Genomic DNA, 23,945 nt, shown 5'->3' on the forward strand with positions numbered 1-23,945 from the left:
TACGTGCTAAGGCCCAAAGCAGAAATTCTTTGTTGTTTGTCATAGATTTTCCCAACAAACTAAGTACTTAAATCCCTGGGTTGACTGGGGAAAAATGGCAACAAAGCCCCGCTCACTCCTCCTCCAGCCAAATAACCATTCATTCTACAAAGACTTTCTGAATTTGAACAACATGAAACGCAGCATAGTGCTGTGCTGCAGACAAAGTCAGGAGCAAGTCAGACCAGGCCTGCGCTCTCTGTGCTCTCCTGGGGCCCACAGGCCAATGAAGAGGCAGGTAGTATTTTTTTTGGCAATACTGAGATGTGATTCAAGATGTGATTCCCATACCATGCAACTCACCCCGTTAACACACACAATTCAGTCATTTTTCATATACTCACAGAATTGTACAACCGTAGTATTTAATTTTAGAACATTTTTATCACCCCCCCACCCCTGCAGAGAAACCCCATACCCTTTCGATATCATTCTAAAACATTCTACTCCTCCCTGTATCAGCCCTGGGCAACCACCGATCTGCTTTCTGTGTCTATAGATTGTCCTATTCTGGACATTTCATCCAAATGGAATCATATAATATGTGGTATTTCGTGATGCCTCTTTCAGTTAGCATGATGATTTCAGCATTCATCCATGTTGTAGCTAATATTCATTTGTGTAGATTAAGCATAGTCTGTGGCAGGGATTGGGAAACTTTTTTTGTAAAGGACCAGGTAGTAAATATTTTAGCTTTAAGGTCCGTATGGTCTCTGTTGCAACGACTCAACTTGCCACTTTAGCATGAACGTAGCTACAGACAATACAGAAAAAGAAATGAGTGTGTCTGTCTTCCAAAAAAACTTTATTTAGAAAAATAGGTGGTAGGCAACATTTGGCCTTTGGGGTTATCAGTTGTTGATCTGCATCAGTACAAGTACTTAATCCTCCTAACCACTCTGTCGGGTAGCTTCTGTTATCCCCATTTTACAAATGAGAAGATTGAGGCACATAGCTAGTAGTTGGCAGATATGGGATCAGACTCAGGTAGTCTGGCTCTTGAGCCCGTGCTCTTAACTTTGTCAATGATTACAAGTTGAGGCAAGTGCTAAGTAGTGGAGGAAGACAGGTTGACTTAGGTTTCCTTCAGAATGCAGCGAGATGAGCCCTAAGAGTAATTAGAAGTTAAGTAGGTGAAGAGGGCAGGGTGGTGCAAATGACCGTGGCAGGAGGGAACATAGCTTGTAAAGGCCCTGAAGGAAGATGGAGTAGCTGGAGCCCTGGTCAAAGGGAAGAGTGGTGTGTACCAAGGCTGGAGAGGTGCTCTGGGGTGGACCACTCAGGGCCTCATAGGCTGTTTTGCTCTCGATCCTCAGAGCAGAGAGAAACCGTCAAAGGGTGGAAAGGGTACTGTGGTCAGATTTACTGGGTAAGGTGGAGAACAGATTGAAGGGAGCAGAAGAGACCTGGTTGGCCATAGACGTGGTCCAGACCAGAGCTGATGGTAGATGGAGCAGGAGGACCGTCAGATGTAGAGAAGGAAGTGCATACCAGAGCCATGTGGAGGCAAATGTGGCAGGATTTGGTTGTAGGCTATACTTGGGGCTGACAAAGGATGGTGGTGTCAAATCCATGAGGCGAAAACACAGACAAGGATAGGTTTGGGTAGAAGTAAGGAGGTAGATTGATTTTTTTAAATTAATTAATTAACTAATTTATTTTATTGGCTATGTTGGGTCTTTGTTGCTGCACAAGGGCTTTCCCTAGTTGCGGCGAGCGGGGGCTACTCTTCATTGTGGTGCGCGGGCCTCTCACTGCAGTAGCCTCTCGTTGCAGAGCGCAACGTGGACTTCAGTGGTTGCGGCGCATGGGCTCAATAGTTGTGGCTCACGGGCTCTAGAGCGCAGACTCAATAGTTGTGGCGCACAGGCTTAGTTGCTCCGCGGCATGTGGTATCTTCCTGGGGCAGGGATCGAACCCGTGTCCCCTGCATTGGCAGGCAGATTCTTACCCACTGGGCCACCTAGGAAGTCAGGAAAGTAGATTGTGATTTCAGTCCTGGACTGCTGGGTTTGACAGGCAAGTGTTCTTTTTTCCATAGTGACAACATAAATTCTCCTGGGAGGAAACATGTGAATGAGAAGAATTTCGACATAGAGATGTGGTTGCATATTGTGCTTATGAGATATGCTGGCTAGGACTTAGCTTCTAAACTCACTTTTCTGGTTCAGTAAGTGAGAGCTCAGTCTTGGTACTATTTACTTTTCTTTCTTACTTGCTAATTTGTTTGGCTTATGGTTGGTTGCAAGAAAGTGTGTTGTAAACTGTCCCCCTGCTTCTCTGTTGGTTAATAGTCTCCCCTTTGGTAGTTCAGTAACAGGCCTCTTCCTGTTTATTCTTCAGATATTTTAGGCTTTTCTTGTTTTGATTGTGCGTGCCTGTGTGTTTTCATTCCCTTAATTTGTTTCTTCATTTATTTCTGTTTGTTATCAATTCCATGAGGAACAATAGAAGAGGTGGCCTTATTATTTTTAGTTCCGTTCCTGTTGGATAACAGCTTGGGTAAGATTCTCTGGGATGGCTGCTGAGCACATGGCTAAAATGTGTTGCATTATTGTCTGAAGTTAGCTGTCCTTGCCATGGCTGTCCCAGCTCACAGGGATTTGGCAGCATTGTATCAGGGCAGAGCAACAGGGTCTCATTAGTACATGCCCTTTTGTTCAAGACATTTTCTTAGTAGAAGAAAGAAATTGCCCAGGGGTTTTAAAACAAGGATGAGGGTAAAACATAGACCTAGTAACTGTTGCCAATAAGTTCTCCATGCAATGACAAGTCAGTTTGAACCTCAGTCTTTTAATATTTACTAAGTGTTTCAATCAGCAAAATTTATTGAGTACCTCTTCTCTACACAGCACTGGTCCAAGGGGAAGCAAAAACACAAAAGCATAAAGGTTTAATTTTAAGGTTCATACAGTGAGTAGGAGAGAAACCACATAGAGGTACATGACTACAGTACATGAATAGCAAGTGGTAATTACCGTAAGATAGACACAAAACGGTTGGGTTATTCATGTGGCTACCCTTTCATAAAAAGACAGGTAGAATGATGATAAACATGATATTTTATAATTTGTTCTTTTTCACTTAAGAATATACCCACATTGGCACGTATGTATCCACTTTGTTCTTTTTACTAGGTAGATGATAATTTTCTTCCTTTCTGTTAAAGTGGAAGATTTATGATCTGCTTTTTAAAAATTTCTTGTGGCTTAACAGATGCTTTTAACTTTAAATAGTGTACCTAGATCGCTGCTCGTTGAATTATCAACTTAAAACATGAAACCATGTCACGTATAGTAGTTTAATTTACATATACATACATTCATTCTTTCATTCGACAGAGTGTGTTTTACTTTTGAGGTGTTCTCTAGGAGCTAAGGATCAGTGACCAACCAAAACAAATCTTTGCCCTTTAGAGTTTACGGTCTTTGCCTAATCAAGAAGGATGCACAGGAAATTGTTAATTAATGTTGTCTCTGGGGAAGGAAAATGGGTGTTTGGGGGAAGTTAAGATTAACTCTGAATTCTATAACTGTTTGAAAATATGTTTTATAAGGATTATATATTACTTCCTAAGAGTAACAATGATAAAAACAAAAACAAAAACCAACAAAGTATTGTGGTAGGCCAGAGCCAGAAGAGATTATTTCTATTTCACAAAGGAGACATTTGAACAGGATATGTCTTATTTTAACAAATGTGGATTGAATGCCGCTCACGTGCATGGTGGTGGGTGCTGGGGTTTCTGTGGATGCAGAGGGATGCGGGAGGGTTAGCCAGTCTGGAGGGTACATAGCATGTTTTTGCAGAAGGGAGAGCGACTTAATTGAGGATGGTAGGTATTCTAGTTTGGCTAGAGAAGTAGGATGCAAGTGGAAAGTCATGGGGAATGTAAGGAAAAAGTTGATCGGAGTCAAATTATGAACGACCTAGAATGTTAGGCCAAGAATCCATGATTGATTCATTAAGGAACTAGGGAGTGATCAAAAGATTTTAATGAGGAGAGTGAAAGATCCAAGTAATAAATCTGGGGCCGTGTGCAGTAAACCTGTTATCAGTATAACCCAGCAGCGGAAAGGGAAGAACGGAAATACCTGGATAGAAGGAGGTTGCAAAGCTTCCTTGGTGACCTCATGCAGTAGAGGACATTCTTGGAGAAGCCACATTGTAATAATGCATTGCTCTGTGTTTAAGTGAAAATGTAAATTAGAGATTCTCATGCCTGGGTAACTGCCTTTGAACTCTTACTACCTGGGAGGATTGCTGGAGTCAACATTTTAGATGAACTTTTGTGAAACTGGACCTTGCCCAGACCCAGTGGCCATGGTAGTTTTATAATGAGCTTTATAATGAACTTAAAATCCACCCTCTTTAATTGAGCTTAACTCAATTTGTTTTCATTTAAATTCCCTTCCAGCTAAGGATATGAGTTGCCAGCTCACAAAAGGCAGATTGAATAAGAACAAACTCAGGGATTAAATGTATTTTTATGGTAATGACACCTAGAGAAAACCTTTTCCTTCTGTGCCTCCTTTCTCAAGGATACCTATATGGGCCTGAATGAAATTCACTGAGTACATTTTCCTGCATTATACGTATTTCTTATTTGCCTTTAAAATCAGGATGGAGAATTTCTCACTTTCTATTCCTTGGTATTTTAAGAAACTCATCATTATGATAAATTTTATTTTTCTCTGTCTGTTTTTATCTTTTTCTGTCCCTAACATGTGCTGATTAAAAGGTCCTTTTCTCATTACTCAGCCATAAAAAAGAATGAAGTAATGCCATTTGCAGCAACATGAATGGGCCTAGAGATTATTATCAGACAAAGACAAATATCATATGGTATCGCTTATATGTGGAATCTAAAAAATGATACAAACGAATTTATATCCAGAACGGAAACAGACTCACAGACTTAGAAAACTAATTTATGGTTACCAAAGGGGAAAGGTTGGGGGAGGGATAAATCAGGAGGCTGGGATTGCCATGTACACACTACTACATATAAAATAGATTATCAACAAGGACTTACTGTAGAGCACAGGGAACTCTACTTAATACTGTGTAATAACCTATATGGTCAAAGAATCTGAAAAAGAACAGGTATATATATAGCTGAATCACTTTGCTGTACACCTGAAACTAACACAACATTGTAAATCAACTATAATATAAAATAAAAATTAAATTTAAAAAATTAAAAAAATAAAAAATAACAGAAAAGGTCCTATTCTACTCATGCCATTTTGAGAAGAGTTTTATTATTTTATTAGAAAGTTACTCTGGTAATTAAGAAATAAAACCCAACATTAAAAGAAACTCACCCACTCAAATTAAGTTGCTTTAAAGCACGTGGCTCTCAATTATTTTTTCCCTGAATGGGTCAGCCTTTGAAAAGAACAAAAGGTTACTTATCCTGCCATAGGGTGAGCTATTTGGCTCTGGTTCCTGTTGAATTAATACCACTTTTCAGGGATAAGACAGTATGAAAATGTGAGAAAAGTGTGTCAGGGGATAAGTGACATGGCACAGACAAAACCATTTAATTGAGCAGTTGTAAAGATGTTTAATTGCACCTGGGACATCCTGTGTTTGCTGTTAGCAAAGGGTCCTTGTTACATTTGAAGGGTTCTGATTTCCAGGATGACGAGGTATTCTGTAAGTGTGGATGTTGTGTTAATTAAAAGTCACGAAGGTTCCTTTTTAAACCTTTTCCTGAAGGTTTTATTTGCTAACTGAAGAGTTCTGGGTGGGGATTTGTTCTGACTGCTCCTCTTTTTATTTTTCCCCATGTTTCTATTAGATATTAATCTGATTAGGACAGGGATAACCTAAGGTTTTCATTGGAAGTTTTTGGTTATTTTAAATTTATGTCCCTATCAGAGATCAGTCCAACCTATGTTGGACTAGGTGCTCTAAGTTGAACAGTCCATATAGAGCCCTCGTGTGCTGCCTGTTTTCTCAGCCCAGGAAAGTTCACAGTCCTCAGTTTGCTCAGTACCAAGACCCCTTTTGTCTAGCATCACACGACAATGATCTTGTGATCCCTCATCTTTCTTGTTTCCAAGTGGACATGGAGTACTCAAACACCTTAGGCACACAGTGCTCCTCTACACTTCATTTTGTGCCAGCATTTCACTCCCTCTGTGGTTATTCCTCTCTCCCACTAAAATTCCCCTAACCTTAGTGCAGACTCTCTCTCCGGGACCTGGTGGTATTCCTGGTTAGTTTCTTCTCTGTACTTTATACCTAGCAAGAAAAAAAAAAATCTCTCTCTCAGCTCCTTAAGGATAAGGAAGATGGTCCTCTTTGTTTGTGTTTGTTGTTGTTTGTTTTGAATTTCTGCTTTATTGTAATAATAAATAAGTCCCTTCCCACCCATACATATGGCCTTGATTAATGTACTTTGTGCATGTATAACTTGATCCTGGAATCATAAAAACTTGTTCTCTAGTTTCTTCTGTTAGGAACAAAGTTAGCTGTTAGCATATTTTTTGGTAAGCATCAGTAGATGTTTAAAACTTATTGTCTTATCATCTCCTGATTCTAGGGAAACAATGAAAATATATTGCAAAGATTCCAGAAGATTTAGTAACATTTTGAATTATAGGACAAAATTATGGCTCTTTATAATTCTTTTTAAAAAAAATTTTATTTATTTATTTATTTATTTATTTATTTATTTATTTATTTATTTATTTATGGCTGTGTTGGGTCTTTGTTGCAGCATGAGGGATCTTAGTTGTGGTGTGTGGGCCTCTCCCTAATTGTAGCATGAGGGGTTTTCTCTTCTCTAGTTGTGGAGCACGGGTTCCAGGGCGTGTGGGCTCTGTAGTTTGCAGCACGCGGACTCTCTAGTTGAGGCGCTCTGGCTCAGTAGTTGTGGCGCGCAGGCTTAGTTGCCCCATGGCGTGTGGGATCTTAGTTCCCTGATCAGGGATTGAGCCCGCGTCCCCTGCATTGCGGGATGAATTCTTTACCACCGGACCACCAGGGAAGTCCCTCTTTATAAATCTTTTAAGTGAAATTTATAAAAGCAGAAATAACTCTCAAAAGCCTAACCTATCTGATTGGCTTGTCAGAGCTCATTTCAGTTCAGCTAACAATTATTGAGCACCCTTTAATTGTAAATCACTGAGCTATAACTAGTTTCATCTGGTAATACAGAAAAAATGAAATGAATTTAAAACGGTAAGGAGAAAATTGAATGAGGTTAGGTGCATCTTTAATTTCTAATCAGTCACAATTGTAAACACCCTAAAATTCCATTTACCTAGATTCTTTTCATTTTCTCAACCTGAACTCTCATCAGATTAAAACATTCTTGAGAACTCAAACTAGATGTCACGCCAACAGTTTCAGTTCAACTGTGTTAGAGATTAATGAGGGAGACTGGGAAGAGTCAAAGGAAAACAGTGTATTAGAAGGTAGAACAGACATCTTTTAAAAGAAGGAATGTAAACACATAAAGGTAGATTTGACCTTCTCAGTACAGTAAATAAAATATAACAGTAATAATAATAAGTAAAATTGTTATTCCTACTTTTTTTAAGCAAATATTTCTTAGAGCCTATTCTGGGCCAGACTCTTCTAGGCCCCTGGAACATATCACGGATGAAACATCTTGCTTATATGGTGCTTACATTCTATTGGGAGGAGAGCAAGGCATTAAATGATAAACATACTACATATATAGCTTACAGAGAATGTTAAAGGTGTAAGTACTGTAGAAAAAAAATCAAGCAGGACAAGAGGGAGCAGAAGTGGGGTTGTTACAGTTTCAAATAGGGTGGTCAGAATAGACCTTACAGATGAGTGCCGTCACTCTGGCTGCTGTGTTGAGAATAGTATTCAGAGGGCAAGGCTGGAAGGAAGGAGACCTGTTAGGAATCTATTGCTGTAATCCAGGGAGAGGTGGAGGTGCCTTGCACCAGAGTGGTTGTAGTGAAGGTGGTGAGAAGTGGTCATATGCTGAATATATTTTGAAGGTGGACCTAAGAGGATTTCGCGAGGCATTGGATATGAAATGTGAGAGAGAGAAGCCAGCATGTGATGTAAGAGGAAGACAGAGAGTGTAGGGGCCTGCAAGCAGGAGGAGAGAGTGATCCTCTGTATTGAAAGCTGCTGATTGCTCTAGAAAGATGAAGGCTAGGAAGCCATCATTGGTTTTAGTGGGGGTGGGTGGGGGTCATCGATGACCTCAATTCATGGGGACCTTGAGAGAGTAGCTTCAGCAGAATGGTGAGGGCGTGATTGGTGAGGGTTCAGTTAAGAGAGAAGGAGGCGGGGGGACCTGGAGGCAATGAACATAGACAACTCTATTTGAGGAGTTTTGCCATAATGGACCCGTACCTGATGGGGAACTGGGGTCAAGAGAGGGTTGTTTTTTGTTTTTATTTCAGATGGGCAAATTAATAGCATGGATCAATATTGATGGGAATAGTCTGGGGAGGGTGGGAAAAGAAGATGATACAGGAGGGAAAGAGCAAAATGTCCTTGAATAGCTTCAGAGGGCTGAGATCTGGTGAGTAAGTGAAGGAAGGGATTGGCGTTAGGTCTGAGGAAGGCTGGTTCACGTGTGCTAATAGGCTGGAGGCAGAACGTTTTGATAGTTATTAGACAAGGGAGTAGATGATTCCTTAAGTGTCCTGGGGAAGCAAGGTCTTAGCGGAGAGTACGGATGGGGGAGGAGGTTGGAAAGTTTGAGAAAGAAGGAGAGGGTGTGAAATTGCTGTCTGGAGGAGTGGGAGAGGCCAATGCAGTATGACTGCCAGGAGCACTGAGGGCCCACTTGGGGGTCACGATGAGGCGGGTCAGCTGTTACGGATTTTCTTCCCGCCACGTTGAGCAGCATGTGTGCAGGTATGAGTGAGCCGAGAGTAGTGAGGAAGTGCACACAGCAGGATGAGAGGTGCAAGAGAGTGTTCCTAATAATTGATCGTGGTCTTTTTAAAGGGTAAGGATGAAAGGAAGGAGACCAGGGAGGCAAGGGACAGCATAAAACTGGCAGAATCGATGACTTGGAGTTGCCGTTGGACTCCAAGGACTGTTGGAGTTGAGACACTAGTGAGAATGCACTGAAAAGATAAGGGGTGATGTTCAGAGATGAGGATGTATGAACTTGAGATCACAAGGAGTTGTAGTTATTAGTAATGACAAGGTCAGGGTATGACCATGACAGTGAGTGGGTGAGGCACGGCAGAAGACACGTTTATTGGAGAAGAATTCAAGAAACGGAGAGGCCAGAAGGTTGAAAGTTTCATCAGTATGTATACTGAAATTGCTAAGAATTAGGGGTCGTATTGGAGAGAGCAGTAGTGGGGAGGGAACTAAAACTTTTGCGAAATGATGAGGAATGACAGCGCTAAGTAGATGATTGTAGTAGTGGGGACTGTCTGCTGCCATGATAGTCAAAGCTGGAGCATTTCAGGGACAAAGAGAGTGGAAAATGACCTGAAGGTAGCAGTGAAGAGCAAGGAACTAGTGGTCCAGGGTCTGCAAGAGAAAGCAGTGGGAGGGCTGCGGGAAAGCAGAGTTCTGAGTCAGGGTGGGGGTTCAATTAGAGCAGAAAGGTGAAGAGGGCAGTGGGCACACAGGGGATTTTGCTCATAGGTATTATGGATTTCAGCATCAGTGAAGGGGCTCAGGAGTTAAGGAGAGGTGGGAGATGAGAACAATTGGGGGATGTACAGAATTTTATGGAAATTAGAGCAAGAGAACTGAGGGGACCTGAGTGTGCACACGTGTGTGTGTGTGTGTTGACAGATGTGAACAGGGACAGTGAGATGAGACCTGGTGAGCTTGCAGTAGATGCTGGTGACAAGGCTGTGAGCATTAGGCGCAGGGAGGAGTGGGTCTCTGGGTTGCTCTCACCCCTGTCCAGTGGGATGAGGAGATCTGGGGAAATGGAAAGACAGTCCTTGTGTGCAGGGTAACCCCTGGCCTCAGGGCTGAGAGTGTCTGCTGAAGGCGAGGGGAAGAATGGTGTGAGTATGGGGCTCTCTCCTGCCCTCAGGAGGAAGGGAAGGTCCACACCGAGCGTTCCGATCTTTCCCGGGACTGCTGCTCGGTTAGTAAGAGTGAGAGCTAGCCCTTCTCCGTTTGCCCAGTGCCAGAGTCTGTTCGCTTTGAGTGAACCACTGACAGTCTCAAGGGGTGGGTGCTTCTTACCTGGCTACACGTCACACAGCTACTCAGTAACAGAGGCAGGATTTGAACTCAGGTCTTTCTGACTAACTGCAGCTCATTTACAGTTAATTCAGTGGCAATATATTCTCCATGATAAATACTCATGATAAATGTCAAGACTAAACTAGCATGACTTTATGAGCCTTGAAAATGTTTTCGGATGTTCTGGGTTTATCTGAAATACTGCATGGTGTTGGCTTAGACTGCAAGTCCTTTTGGATTAGAAACTCTTTCTTCACAGGTTCTTGTACAGCACTGTCAAGGCCATATAAGGGCTTAATTCTTTTGTCAATAAAAAGTATTAAAAACCATTGCCTCTTGCAGTTAAATGGTGGCTTTGAAAAATATCTCATATCAACATTCCCAAACATTTCTTGGGCAAACATCTGAAATTTAGACTAAGTCCTAAAAAGTTTATATAAGATTGTGAGACACACACACATACCCAGAGTGACAGACCTTTGAAGTGTTGGTTTGTTCAAATGGTTTCTGAGGCTTGTCGTTTTCTAACTGCTATTGTCCTTTTTAAATAGCTGAACAGGAAGACACTCAGAAGAAAACCTTCACCTGCTGGATAAATTCACAGTTGGCAAAGGTGAGGAAAAAGAGAGCAAATCAAACTGTAAATATATTTAAGTGATTCCTCCTGTTCCCTCAGTTTGGGTCCCCAAAATGGTACTGGTGACATGTAACAGGTTGAAAAAAATGTGCTGAATGTCACCTTGATCTTGTTTTGATGTATTTGTTATTCTTTCCCAACGCAAAAAGGCGGCACTTTTGTTAGGATATGGAAGACAATGCTGTAAAATATTTAAAGCAGCAACATCTTTTTTATCAAATGAAACTGTAAAAAGAAGTCATATGTGTTGAGTGTTATGTTAAACACTGTTGTAATTACTTTAAATGTACTGACCACTCATTGTGTTTCAGTGACCTCACAACATCCCATGAGATAGATAGTATTGTTCCTGTTTAAAGAACAAGGAAACTAAGGTACAGAGATGTTGTGTGACTTCTCCAGGGCCCCACAGCTTGTAAGTGGTCGTGTTGGGCTGCAGACCCAGGCAGTCTGGACCCAGAGGCCTTGATCTTAATCTCTGTGCTATCCTCAGTGATCCAGGGGCCTGAAATAACCTAGATACAAAATGAATGAGCCTCTTCTCCCAGGCTGCCCATCCCAGAACAATGCATGTAATTCTAAAAAGAGTAAATTCATAAACAGGGTACTTCAGAAGTGTTATCTCCCCAAATGAGTCACTGTTGGCTGATTCTGAACGTCTTGAATGCTGCTTCTCTGCACAGGTTTTAAGCTCTCAGTGAAAGCTGAGAGAGTGTTGTGTTACCGGAAATTTGCTGTGAGATAAGTTCACTACTTTCCTTATGTTTTGATGTGGAACTTTGTGTTTTCTGTCATTCTGTTAATTAAGAAGAAAATCACTACTGAATCTTAGCTTTTGCAAAGACGCAAAAGCACATTTATGAGATTCTTACAGTTATTGTGTTTTTGGACCAAAGTTTCAATGATTACTTTTCTTGTGACCTTTTGTAGCACACCCCTCCCTCAGTTGTATCAGACCTGTTCACAGACATTAAAAAGGGGCATGTCCTCCTGGACCTGTTGGAAGTACTCTCAGGACAACAGTTGGTAAGCTTGTAAAACAACATTAAGAAATTTTGTGTATTTCAGAAAAAAATCACATTTCTGAGTAATATATTTTGCTTGAATTTCATAGCCTCGAGATAAAGGATCTAATACATTCCAGTGTAGAATCAATATAGAACATGCCCTGACATTCCTAAAAAACCGATCAGTAAGTATGAAATTCACTGGGGAAATAAATGCTATGAAATATTTTCTCCTTTTAACCTGCATTTCTTCGTTTCCAGATCAAGCTAATAAACATTCACGTTACGGATATTGTAGATGGAAACCCATCCATCATTCTTGGCCTAATTTGGACAATTATACTGCACTTTCATGTAAGTAGTTTGATGATATGAAGAGTATTCCTGTTCTAATTACCACAGCATGAAATAAGTGTAATGCAATAAGTGTGACTTGATGCTAGGGCTTCTTCCAGAAATAAGACTCTCTGGAAGTCTTGTCAGGTGGAAAATGTAGAGCAGATCCTTTGCCACTTACGTTTTTCTTCAGTTGAAAATGGAATGCTGAATTATCATGGTATCCTGAAATATCCATGGTATCAGCACTCGTCTGAATAGAGCTTGCTGTGGTAAATTTTTGCTTATTATTTACTCTGGCAGGAGAGCAAACAGGGAGCTTCTGGAATAAATTCTTAACCTACTAAACTTGGTAAAATTTCCCTATTTTTGCGGTCCTTTGTCTAATCTAATAATCCTGCAGTGTCTAGTTCTGCCCAAGACTGACTCATAGCTTTCATTTCATTCCACAAATATTTGAGAACATCTGCTTTGCACTAGCTTTTGTGCTAAGACACTAAGAAAATAACAGGGAATAAGAAGGTTATAGTCCTGCCCTTATGACACTTATAATTGATAAATATATTCTTTCAGGCCTGGGATTTTGATTTCGTGCCTTTTTTCTGTAGCTGCTTAAAAAGTTACATGATCATTATCTCCATAATTACTTTAAAAATAACTTTAGAAATTATATGGGAAACAAATGCTTATTTTAGGAAAACTAGAAAATAACGTAACTAATTTATGTAAAATTTCAAATGTGCAAAATGAGACTTTATATCATTTCTGGATACCTATATTTGTAGTTATAGTAGAATAATATGCATGAGGATGATGCAAACGAAATTTAGGATTTTGGTTTTTTTTCCTTTGGAAAAGGAAGGAAATGGAATTGAAGGGGGAAGGACAGAAGGCTCAAACTGTATTTGTGTTTTATTTCTTTAAAAAATTGTGAACTGAATGTGGTAAAATGCTAAAATTTGATAATTCATGGGCATTTTTAATATTTTTTCCGTACTTTTTAGGGTATTTGAAATATAGTTTAAAATTTCAATATAGAGAAAAAAAAAGTCATCTATAATTCCACCACTCACAGATAACCACTTCAGTTAATTTGGTGTACAGTCTTCATGACATATACAGTGGGAATTAATATATATATTCACATATGTATATCTTAAACAAAATGGGGTCGTGCTGTCCATTACTGTTTTCAAGCTATTCTAATTAACACCTTTCTGAATTTATATGTATTTTAATGAGAGCATGATGCTCTGTTGTAAAGCACTGCGTTTCATTAATGGACAGAATGCTCATAGTTTTTTGTGACTGTAAGCAATTCCAAAAAGACTAGCCTTAAGATAAAACTTTAGCATATAATCTTATTTATATCCATGGGCCAAATTCCTAGAAACAGTATTCTTGGGCCATAAGGTTTGCAAAATTATAGCTTTTTAAAGTTTTGTTTTAACATTGTAAATAAACTTTCGTCAAAAGTGTTTAAGACATATAGAGAAAACTGCACAAATCTTAATTGTAGAGCTTGATGAATTTTTGTAAATTAAACACATCCATGAAACCATCATTTAACTGGAAGTGAAATGACAGAACATTGCCCGCATCCCAGAGCCCCCAGGTCTTTCTCCCAGTCACTGCCCTCCTTCCCTAAAGGTAACCGCTACTTTTGTCTTTATCGTTGGTTAGTTTAGCACCTTAAACTCCATATAAAGGGAATTATAACTGAATTCTCTTGCATACACTATATAATATTCTTTTGTATCTAGCTTATTTCACTTAACATCATGTCTGTGAAATTCATCCTCTTGAGGCAGGTATCACTGGATCTTTCCTTATCATTGCTGTATATAAATATACCATTGCAAGCTATTACGAATAACGCTGCTGAAAACATTGTTGTTTATGCCCTTTGGTGGTACAAGCCCTCATTTCTGTTGCATATTTATCTAGGACTGGAACTACTGGGCCATAGGGCATGTGATCTTCAGCTTTAGTGATACTGCCAAACAGTTTTTCAGACTTGTTCTGATTTACACTGTTATCAGAGCTTGAGAGTTGCTTGCTCCAATCCTTGCTAATACTTGGCGTTAAAAACTTTTATTTTAGCTATGCAGCTTGTGTAATGATTTATAGTTTTAAAATATACTCTGGGTACAGGTCCTTTGTTGGGTGTGTATAAATTGCATATGTCTTCTCTGCTCTGTGACTTGCCTTTTCAATCCTGTAATGAACAGACATTCATAATTTTAATGTAGTTCACATTTATCAGCTGCTTCTTTTTTATTTTCTTTTTTCTTTTTTGGCGGCTAGTACTTTTCATTTCCTGTAAAGAATTCTTTCCCTTTTTGCAACCTGCTAGAATTTTTATGAGGATTGACGGAATGTATAGAATCATTTGGAAAAAGTTGGCATCTTTTAAATAATGCATCTTTTAATTCACGAATATAACATTTTCATTTTTGTTCTGTTCAAAATATTTTTAAATTTTCATATATGATTTTTCATTTGACCCGTGGGTTCTATGACAATCTATGGCTTAATTGCCAAATATTTGGAAGTTTGTTGTATCTTCATCAGTACTGATCTCTACCTTAATTTCAGTGTGATTGGAAAATATAATCTGAATGCTTTCAGTCCTTCACAATTGCTGTGGCTGGCTTCATGGCTCAGCCTGGTCAGTTTTGGTAGATACTCTGTATGCACTGGGAAAATGTTGATTCTGCCATTTTAGGTGCAGTGGGGTATGCCAACCAGATCAAGTTTGTTCATTGTGCTGGCCACACCTACTGTTATTGGTCATCTGGTGAATCTATCCATTATTGAAAGAAATGTACATCTTTCAGTAATACTTCTATTATGTTTCTGGATTTATCTTTTAATGTTTTCTGTAGGTATTATGTTGCCCTCCAAAAAAATCTGAACCAATTTCTGTGTTTCCAGCAATATATGACTATCCAGTTTCTTGTACTCTCACCATCACTGACCGTTATCTTAAAAAAGATATGCCTGTGTTATGTATGAAAAAACTTTCCTCTTGTGTGTACGTTTAGATTTCTGAAATGACTAAGAAGGTTCTTTTTCATATACTTAAGGGCAGTTTTTTTCTTTCTTGGGACTTCTCTCTTGATGTTTGAATATTTTTTTCCTATATATATATTTGTTTCTTAATGATCTATAATCAAGGATGCATATTTTTTAAAGCTCTTTATTGGAATGTAATTGCTTTACACTGTTGTGCCAGTTTTTGAGGTACACCACAGTGAATCAGCTGTATTTATACATATATCCCCATATCCCCTCCCTCCCACGGCTCCCTCCTATCCTCCCTGTCCTGGCCCTCTAAGTCGTCATCCATCATCGAGTTTATCTCCCTATGTTATACAGCAACTCAAGGATGCATTTTAATTGACCCAGTCTCTCCAGAGATGTTCTCGACCAGGAGTTCAGTTTAGCTCAGTTCAGTTTTGATTGACAGATGCTGAGCACCAGTGAAGTGCTCTATAAGCATGTTGGGGGAGGTGAATAGATGCCTGCCCTTGATGTGAAACGCCATGCTTGAGTGAGGGCAGGAGCGACCCAAGTCCACTGAAAGAAAGCCAAAGTGTAGCCCCACATGGCAAATGCCATTATTCAAGGCTTTGTCCAGTGCTCATTTCACCATGAGTAAACTGTCGCTGTTATATGATAATTTCTGGGTCTTGTTTTGGCTGGAGGTTTTGCCTCAGTGCTGCTAACTTAGGATTCCATACACGTTAACGATTATTATGTCTTCCGTAGATTGAGGAGCTTGCCCGGACTCTGTCGTGCAATTACAATCAACCTTCCCTGGACAGTGTGAGCGTGGTTGACTCATCTCCTACCTCAAGTCCTCCAGCTAAGAAATGCTCCAAAGTCCAAAAAAGATGGCAGATGTCTGCAAAGAAGGCTCTTCTCCAGTGGGCTCAGGAGCAATGTGCCACGTAAGTAGTTTGCTGTGACTAGAGGAGACACACAAGGCAGCTGTACCCACCAACACAACCTCACTGACCTCCAGGTCTGAAAATCAGGCCAAATAGGTATAACACCCACCTGAACTCTTCCCTCTCATAAAAAGAAAATGCTCAGTCTCCCCCTTCCTCTCATAGTGAGTCTTCTCACAGACACGTGGACGTCTGTGAGCTCAGCCACTCTCGGTTTTGAAGACCAGAAGGTGGTGTCATCTGGGTAACTTACCTCACTCCCACTCCCATGTGTAGGTAGCCTGTTACTGTGTGCAAATAGTCTTTAAATATCTTTTTCTTTAGGCACGATTCCCCTCTGCATCTGGAAGGTGGATTTAGATTCAAAAAGTTTTGCCATACTAGGAGCTCTTTAAAAGTCGGGACTCTATCTTAGTTGGCTGTGTATTCCCTTAATTTTAGCCTAATATGTGTTTATGGTAGGTGCTCCAAAAATATGTTGAGTGGCTGAATGAACAAGTGAGTGAATGAGCAGCCAGCTCATAAAAGTATCCCTTGGAGCTCCATAGGACCCATGAAACACCATGGTCCCCACTGTTTAGAAACTCGTAGCTCAGGAAACAAAGAAACAAGAGAGTAGGTGTTTTAAAAAAGGAGACAGTGAAGGGAAGTTAATGCTTATAATTTCTTTCTTTCTTTTTTTTTTTGGATAAATTTATTTATTCATTCATTCATTCATTCATTCATTTATTTATTTATTGGCTGTGTTGGGTCTTCATTGCTGCACACGGCCTTCCTCTAGTTGCGGCGAGCAGGGGCTACTCTTTGTTGTGGTGCACAGGCTCCTCATTGCTGTGGCTTCTCTTGCTGCGGAGCACGGGCTATAGGCATGTGGGCTTCAGTAGTTGTGCCGTACGGGCTCAATAGTTGTGGCTCACGGGCTCTAAAGCGCAGGCTCAATAGTTGTGGCGCACAGGCTTAGTTGCTCTGTGGCATGTGGAATCTTCCTGGAGCAGGGATCGAACCTGTGTCCCCTGCATTGGCAGGTGGATTCTTAACCACTGTGCCACCTAGCAAGTCCTGTAATTTCTTTTTTACATAGAAAAATGTTTTCTGCTCTTGGGAAACATTTACTTTTTCAATTTAGCTAACTGCTTGGATGGAGTTTAGGAAAATAAGGAATTAGGATGCAGGAGATCCACCATAAAAAGACCTGTAGAGTTCAGAAGGCATTCCTTGTCTCATCATAGTGTGGTCCAGATAAACAGAGGCATAAGTTTGTCACTAAGCCCTCTCAAATGTTGGGCCTCTGAGTAACTGCTTCCTAATGAAGGGCTAAGGTGTTACTTTCTGCCTTACCTTTCTCTAGTTGTCATTCATCCTCTGTGAGGGGACACAAGCATACATGCATATCTTACAGGTTTTAAGTATATTAAGTGAACTTTTTCTTGAATTTCCTGGAGAAAATTTTACTTCAGTTTCCTAAATTTTTAAAATGCAAAATATAGCATGTGCGAAAAGCATTATTACGTTATATTCAAATTAGTTTCATTTATGTGTAAATACGCTTCAAACCCTTTCAAAGTCCATATATTTTACCACGGTTTATCTTTTCCCCATGTCCTTTCTCTTTTTTCAACCATAGAGCTTATGCTGAACTTACTAAGATGTAACAAGTAATTCTTAAGTAATTCATCAGGAGTTTATTCTAGTTTTGGCTATTGCTGGTGGTATTGTTAGGTAACTTGTTTCAATATTTTGTGATTCTCTAGGGCTCAGATATAAGGCTGTGTTGTAAGAAATATGTTTTGTTTTTGTTTTTATTTTTTCTGAAGGAGATGAATTGGGCCCCCAGTTAGGGTGCCTACATGAGCCTAGATCCTGCCAGCCACGCTGGAGCCAAACCCCACCCTCTCCAAGGCCCGGCAGCAGCGTGTTCTGTATGGCATTGGTTTTGGCTGCTCAGTGCAGAGCTGACTTCACAGCCTGGTGCTGTGTTGAGTGCAGTGCCTACCAGTCAGCACTCAGCTCGTTCAGGCCCCCTCGGCACGCTGGTGGTGGTCTGGTCCTGCCCTCGGCCCACCACCACCCCTGTAGCTATCAATTTAGTTTGGTATTTAAGTACACACTCCGAGGCTGGAATACCAGGTTTTGAGTTCTGGCTCCCAGCACTTTCTAATTGGTGACCGTAGACACTTAATCTCTTTGTGTTCAACTTTCTTTAATCATAAAATGTGGGCAATACTAGCACTTACTTTGTAGGGTTGTTATGCGTATTACAAGAATTGTGTTTTTTTAAAAACATTTGGAACGGTTTCTGGACATAGTGGGCACCGCATAAGTATTTGTTAAACGAGACAAACATCACTGCCTACTATGTAGTTTGTCATAATCATAGTTTAGGCTTTTCTCCTAAGGGATCTAGGAAAGCTCAGGTCATCTGAAGCAGATGATTTCTAGAGTAGCTTTAATCATGTATACTTTTGATGTATACTTAAATTAGTCCATTGAACTTCCTTGTGTTTTTATGGGATATTAAAGGAAACTGTGGTTGTTCTTGGATATTTCCCACACTTTGTAGGCAACTGTATGCTTTTACGAATCTTCAGTGATCTCTTGTCGAACACGAGTTGGATGGTTTGAGATATATAGGTTAAGCACCTTTATATGCCAGGCACTGTTTGCGGGGGTGGGGTGGGGTGGGGTGGTGAGTCTAACATGATGGACAAGACAGAAGATGCCCTCGTTCTCAAGGGGTTTGCACCCTAGTGAGGGAGGCAGCTGACCCAACATGATAATTATAGTTGGCAATAAAGTTAGGAAGGACTTATGATATGGTTGAGAACGTCAAGGGGAGGAAAAGGGTGACCTTTATTGTAGATGGTCATGTGCCTTTTAAAAAAAATTTTTATGGAAATATAGTTGATTTACAATGTTGCATTTCAGATGTACAGCAGAGTGATTCAGTTTTATATATATATGTATATTCTTTTTTTTTTTACATTCTCTTCCATTGTAGGTTATTACAAGATATTGAGTGTAGTTCCTTGTGCGGTACAGTGGGTCCTTGTTGGTTATCTATTTTACATATAGTAGTGTGCACACCTCTCTGAGGAGGAGACTTTTGAGCTGAGACCTGAAGGAGAAGGCTTTAGGAGTATGAATATCTGGGAGAAAGAGCATCCAGGCAGAAGGATTAAAAAGGCTATGAAGAAACAGAAGTGAGGCCAGTGTTGCTGTGGTTGGAAGGTGGAGATGTTGAGTAACATCCTCTGAACTGAGAAGGAGCTTTAAGACCGAAGAACAGAGCAGGCACCTCCATAAAGTGCAATTATGAATTTATTATGGGTGACTTACAGGCAGGATCAGGCAGACAAGGATCCAGCAGCATTCGCAGCTGCACTCCGTGCCCTCAAAACAGGTACAGGGGGACATAAAGGGCCCAAAGCTAAAAATAGAATCTGACTACAGCGGGAGAAGTATGTCTGCACCAACAGGAGCCAGGGGTTTTTTGTCTCCCTGGGGGTCTCATGACCATTAACCATCTGTGTCAGTGAAAGGCATTCTTCCAGTTTTCATATCAGATGAAGGCAGGGGTAAAAGTTGATGGGGGAACTTATCTGATTCGGCACATTCCTTGTGAGCAGGCTGAAGCTCCGTCATGCAGAGAGAAGAGGGGGTAGGACTGCGGGCCTGAGATGGAGCTGACAAGATGGAGTCAGTGTGGTCCAGCCACACACTGCAACACTGTAAGAGAGGGGAGATGTAAAGGTGGGAGAGAGGTAGGCAGGAACCAAAGCTTGCAAGGCCTTGTGGGCCAGAGTGAGAGATGTTATTCTAAATATAATGACAAGCTTTTTTTCAAATAATTTTTTTATTGTGATAAAATATACATAACAAAATTTACCACTTTAACAGTTTTTAAGGGTACAGGTGCATGACATTAAGTACATTCACAGTTGTGTAATCATCACTGCTGTTTGCAGAACTTTTTTGATCTTGCAAAACTAAAACTCTCTATGTATTTAACAACTCTGCCCCCCCCCCCCCCCCCGCCTCCCATTCCCCCTTCCCCTCAGTCCCTGGCCACCAGAGGTTTACTTTCTTTATCAGTGAATTTCCCTCTACTCAGTGCCTTAAGTAAGTGGAATCATATAGTATTTGTCCGTTTGTGACTGTCTTATTTCATTCAGCATAATATATTTAATGTACATCCATGTTGTAGCATGTGTCAGCATTTCCTTACCTTTTAGGGCTGAAGATATTTTACTGTATGAACACACTACATTTTGTTTTATCTATTCATTCATGATGACCAGTTCTAAGCAGAGGAGTGACGAGGTCTATCTTTCCAATGAACTATTGGCTGTTGACTTGGCATAATATATCACTTAATTTTTTCCAATGAGAAATAAGATTATTTCCTCTAGTGAAAGGAACTTAACAATTTGCAGAGGTCCAGACTCAGTCTTGAGCCAACAGATTGTTGAATGAAGAGCATTAAACTTGAGTGAGTATTGTCACCTGAAGGGCTTTTAAAGACAGATTTCAGGCCCAATTCCAGAGCGTGGTTCAGCAGACCTGGGGTTGGGCCTGAGAATGGCCATTTCTAGCACCTGCACCACGTGATGCTGATGCTGCTGGTCCAGGGACCACACTTTGAGAACAAATGCTCTGTATCATGAGCCTCATCAAACTCAGCATTTTACTTTAATTTGACCCCATGATTAAAATAAAATATTTTCCTAGGATGATTGATTCAATTGATTTGCCGACATTTAATTCCTGATGAATAGAGTGGAGGTGCTTTGCTATAGTCTTTTAAATAGTATTTATCATGTTTTTATTCTTTTGTGATAGGTATGAGTCTGTCAGTGTGACAGATTTTAAGTCAAGTTGGAGAAACGGGATGGCTTTTTTGGCTGTCATTCATGCCTTGCGACCAGACTTGATCGACATGAAGAGTGTGAAGCATAGATCCAATAAAGACAATCTGAAAGAGGCCTTCGGAATTGCAGAACGAGAATTAAAAATCCCCAAAATGCTGGAACCAGAAGGTATAGAAGCTTCTTTCTTTGTAAAACAATGTCCAGTGTGAAGTGGATTTGAAAATACTATCCACATATGTATGGACGTAACAGCATTATATTTTTGTCCTGGAGGGTTTAACTTTAAACTCTTTATTAAATTTCATGAAATTCAGAATTCCTATCAATTAATTAACTTCAGTAATTGCAGGGATGATGTCACAGTTGAGTGCAAATGATCTAGTTTTGGGGAATAATTTGAGTCTTTGTCTTAATTTTTTTTATTGTGTTCTGTATTATGTCCTCCTTGATTCTGTTATTCTTTTCTAAAATCTCTCAAGTAAGATACTTCTTTGAGTTGTTTATATATCTCCCCTTTCCCATGCCCTCCCCCTGGTTAAACCTGAGCCTCTATGAAGACAGAAACTGCTTTTTCTGTTTCTCCCTCTGTGCTAGCCCGGCTTTGCCATCGATTGTGCTCGGTCAGTTTTGTTGGATGGTTGGGGACGTCCCTTGTGGTCCAGTGGTTAAGACTGCACCCTTCCAGTGCAGGGAGTGCAGGTTCGATCCCTGGTTGGGGAGATAAGATCCCTCATGCCGCACGATACAGCCCAAAGAAAAGAATATAATTTTGTTGGATTGTTAACAACAGTAGTGAAATCCTAAATACTGGCTGTATTCAAAGTCATAATTATCAGGTTATACTTTAACTTCATAAAATTAAGATTTAAATAATTCAATTCTTCTGGAAAAGCACTTTACTTTGGATTGGATTGTTTCATAATGTATCCAAAGCTTGTTTAAAAAAAAAACCAGTAAGGTGATAAAAAAGGCATGTACGATTAGTGAAAGTTATAATGAACTAGCAGGTCAAGAGATACACGTTCTAGTCTTAGCTCTACAACAGACGTGTGTAGACCAACGTTTGATGTTAGGCTCTCGGAAAGTGTGTGTGCATGTGTGTGTGTGTTTGTGTATACATATACATGTCTACTATAAATTTTACAAACAGAAACGATGCGTAGCACACAGTTTACAAATAATAATAAAATGTACAATACACTTTATTATAACTTCCATATAGCCCCCAAATGCTTTTGTTGATTTTTGCCAAACTCTTGCATCCACCTGTAGCCAACTTAACGGTTGCAGTTGCTGAACCAGTGTAATTCTAACATGAGTGTTGGTGGATAACTTCCTTTGCATTAATGAGTAAGTGGAACAGCAAAGAGGTATGTCAGAGCTGCACTTGTTCTTCAGTGATGTGAATGACTTCTTTGCTGGGAGAATACTGAAAGAATTCGATTTTTGTTCTGTTCACAATTTGACAGCTATAGACAGGCCATACTTTTAAGATTAACCTGCATTATTAACAATATCTCCATCCCTTTCTCAGTACTCAACAAAATAGCAAATCAAGCCCTCATTTGCTGATTTTCTGCGGTATAAATCTTGCCAATGTGAAGTCACTGAACACATTGGGAAAAGATGCACAGTAGCACACCATTATATATTATTTCTTTCATACAGGCACAATAGACATAACCTCAGAGGTGTGGATAATAGTAAAATGTAGTGAAATAGTTGGGAAGTGATGACTTTTGAGCATTTATTACCTTTGTTTTAATATAATTTATATAATTGTGCATTTATAGAGTTTAATTTTTAATGCTGACTCTGTTTAACAACTGACTGATGAAACGGCTGAAAATTTAACCATCAGCTCTCTCAAAATGGTGTGAGCACACCACTGACTGAGTGACCACGACTTTGTCACTTAACCTTTCTGGTTTTAAATAGCTTTACTGAGATGTAGTTCACCTACCATGCAATGTACCCATTTAACTGTACCATTGAATGGTTTTTAGTATATTCACAAAATTTTGCAACCATCATCATAATCAAACTTAGAACATATGCATCACCCCCCAAAATAAGCCCCAGCCCATTAGCAGTCCCTCCACATTTCCCCCAGTAGCACCCCTCCCCTCGTGCCCCACAGCCCTAGGCAACCACTAAGCTACTTTCTTGTCTCTATAGATTTGCCAGTTCTGGAAATTTCACATGAATGGAATCATACAACATGTGGTCTTTTGTGACTGGCTTCTTTAAATTAGCATAATGTTCAAAGTTTATCTATGTTGCAGCATTTATTGGTACTTCGTTCCTTTTTTATTGTTAGATATACTTTATTTTTTAGGACAGTTTTACAAGAAAATTGGGAAGACAGTACAGTAAGTTCCCGTATACCCCACACCCAATTTTCCCCAATGTTAACATCTGACACTAGTATGGTACATTTCTTACAATTAATGAACCAACCTTGATATAACAAAGGCAATACTCTATTCATATTTTCTTCGTTTTCCCCTAATGCTCTTTTTCTCTTCAGGATCCCATCCAGGATACATTACATCTAGTCATCATGTCTCTTTGGGCTCCTCTTGACGGTGACAATTTCTCAGACCTTTTTTTCCCCGTTCTTTTTTGTTTGTTTTAATAAATTTATTTATTTATTTATTGGCTGCATTGGGTCTTCGTTGCTGCACACAGGCTTCTCTAGTTGTGGTGAGCATGGGCTACTCTTCATTGTGGTGCGCAGGCTCCTCACTGCGGTGGCTTCTCTTGTCACGGAGCATGGGCTCCAGGCGTGTGGGTTCAGTAGTTGCAGCACACAGGCTCAATAGTTGTGGCTCATGGGCTCTAGAGCGCAGGCTCAATAGTTGTGGTGCCTGGGCTTAGGTGCTCCTTGGCATGTGAGATCTTCCTAGAGCAGTGTTCGAACCCATGT

General features: G+C 40.1%; 1 protein-coding gene across 1 annotated transcript in view; it reads left to right on the forward strand.

The window, feature by feature from the left end:
• Positions 1–23,945, forward strand: part of SYNE2 (spectrin repeat containing nuclear envelope protein 2) — a 307,058-nt gene that overhangs the window by 63,620 nt on the left and 219,493 nt on the right. Inside the window, exons 3-8 of the mRNA XM_057730439.1 lie at positions 10,764–10,825; positions 11,780–11,875; positions 11,964–12,041; positions 12,118–12,210; positions 15,967–16,148; positions 20,988–21,184. Of these exons, the coding sequence (XP_057586422.1) occupies positions 10,764–10,825; positions 11,780–11,875; positions 11,964–12,041; positions 12,118–12,210; positions 15,967–16,148; positions 20,988–21,184 (708 nt within the window). The remainder of the gene's footprint in view (positions 1–10,763; positions 10,826–11,779; positions 11,876–11,963; positions 12,042–12,117; positions 12,211–15,966; positions 16,149–20,987; positions 21,185–23,945) is intronic.

This window comes from Hippopotamus amphibius, chromosome 4, assembly GCF_030028045.1.
Source record: "Hippopotamus amphibius kiboko isolate mHipAmp2 chromosome 4, mHipAmp2.hap2, whole genome shotgun sequence".
In the NCBI taxonomy this organism is placed as follows: domain Eukaryota; kingdom Metazoa; phylum Chordata; class Mammalia; order Artiodactyla; family Hippopotamidae; genus Hippopotamus; species Hippopotamus amphibius.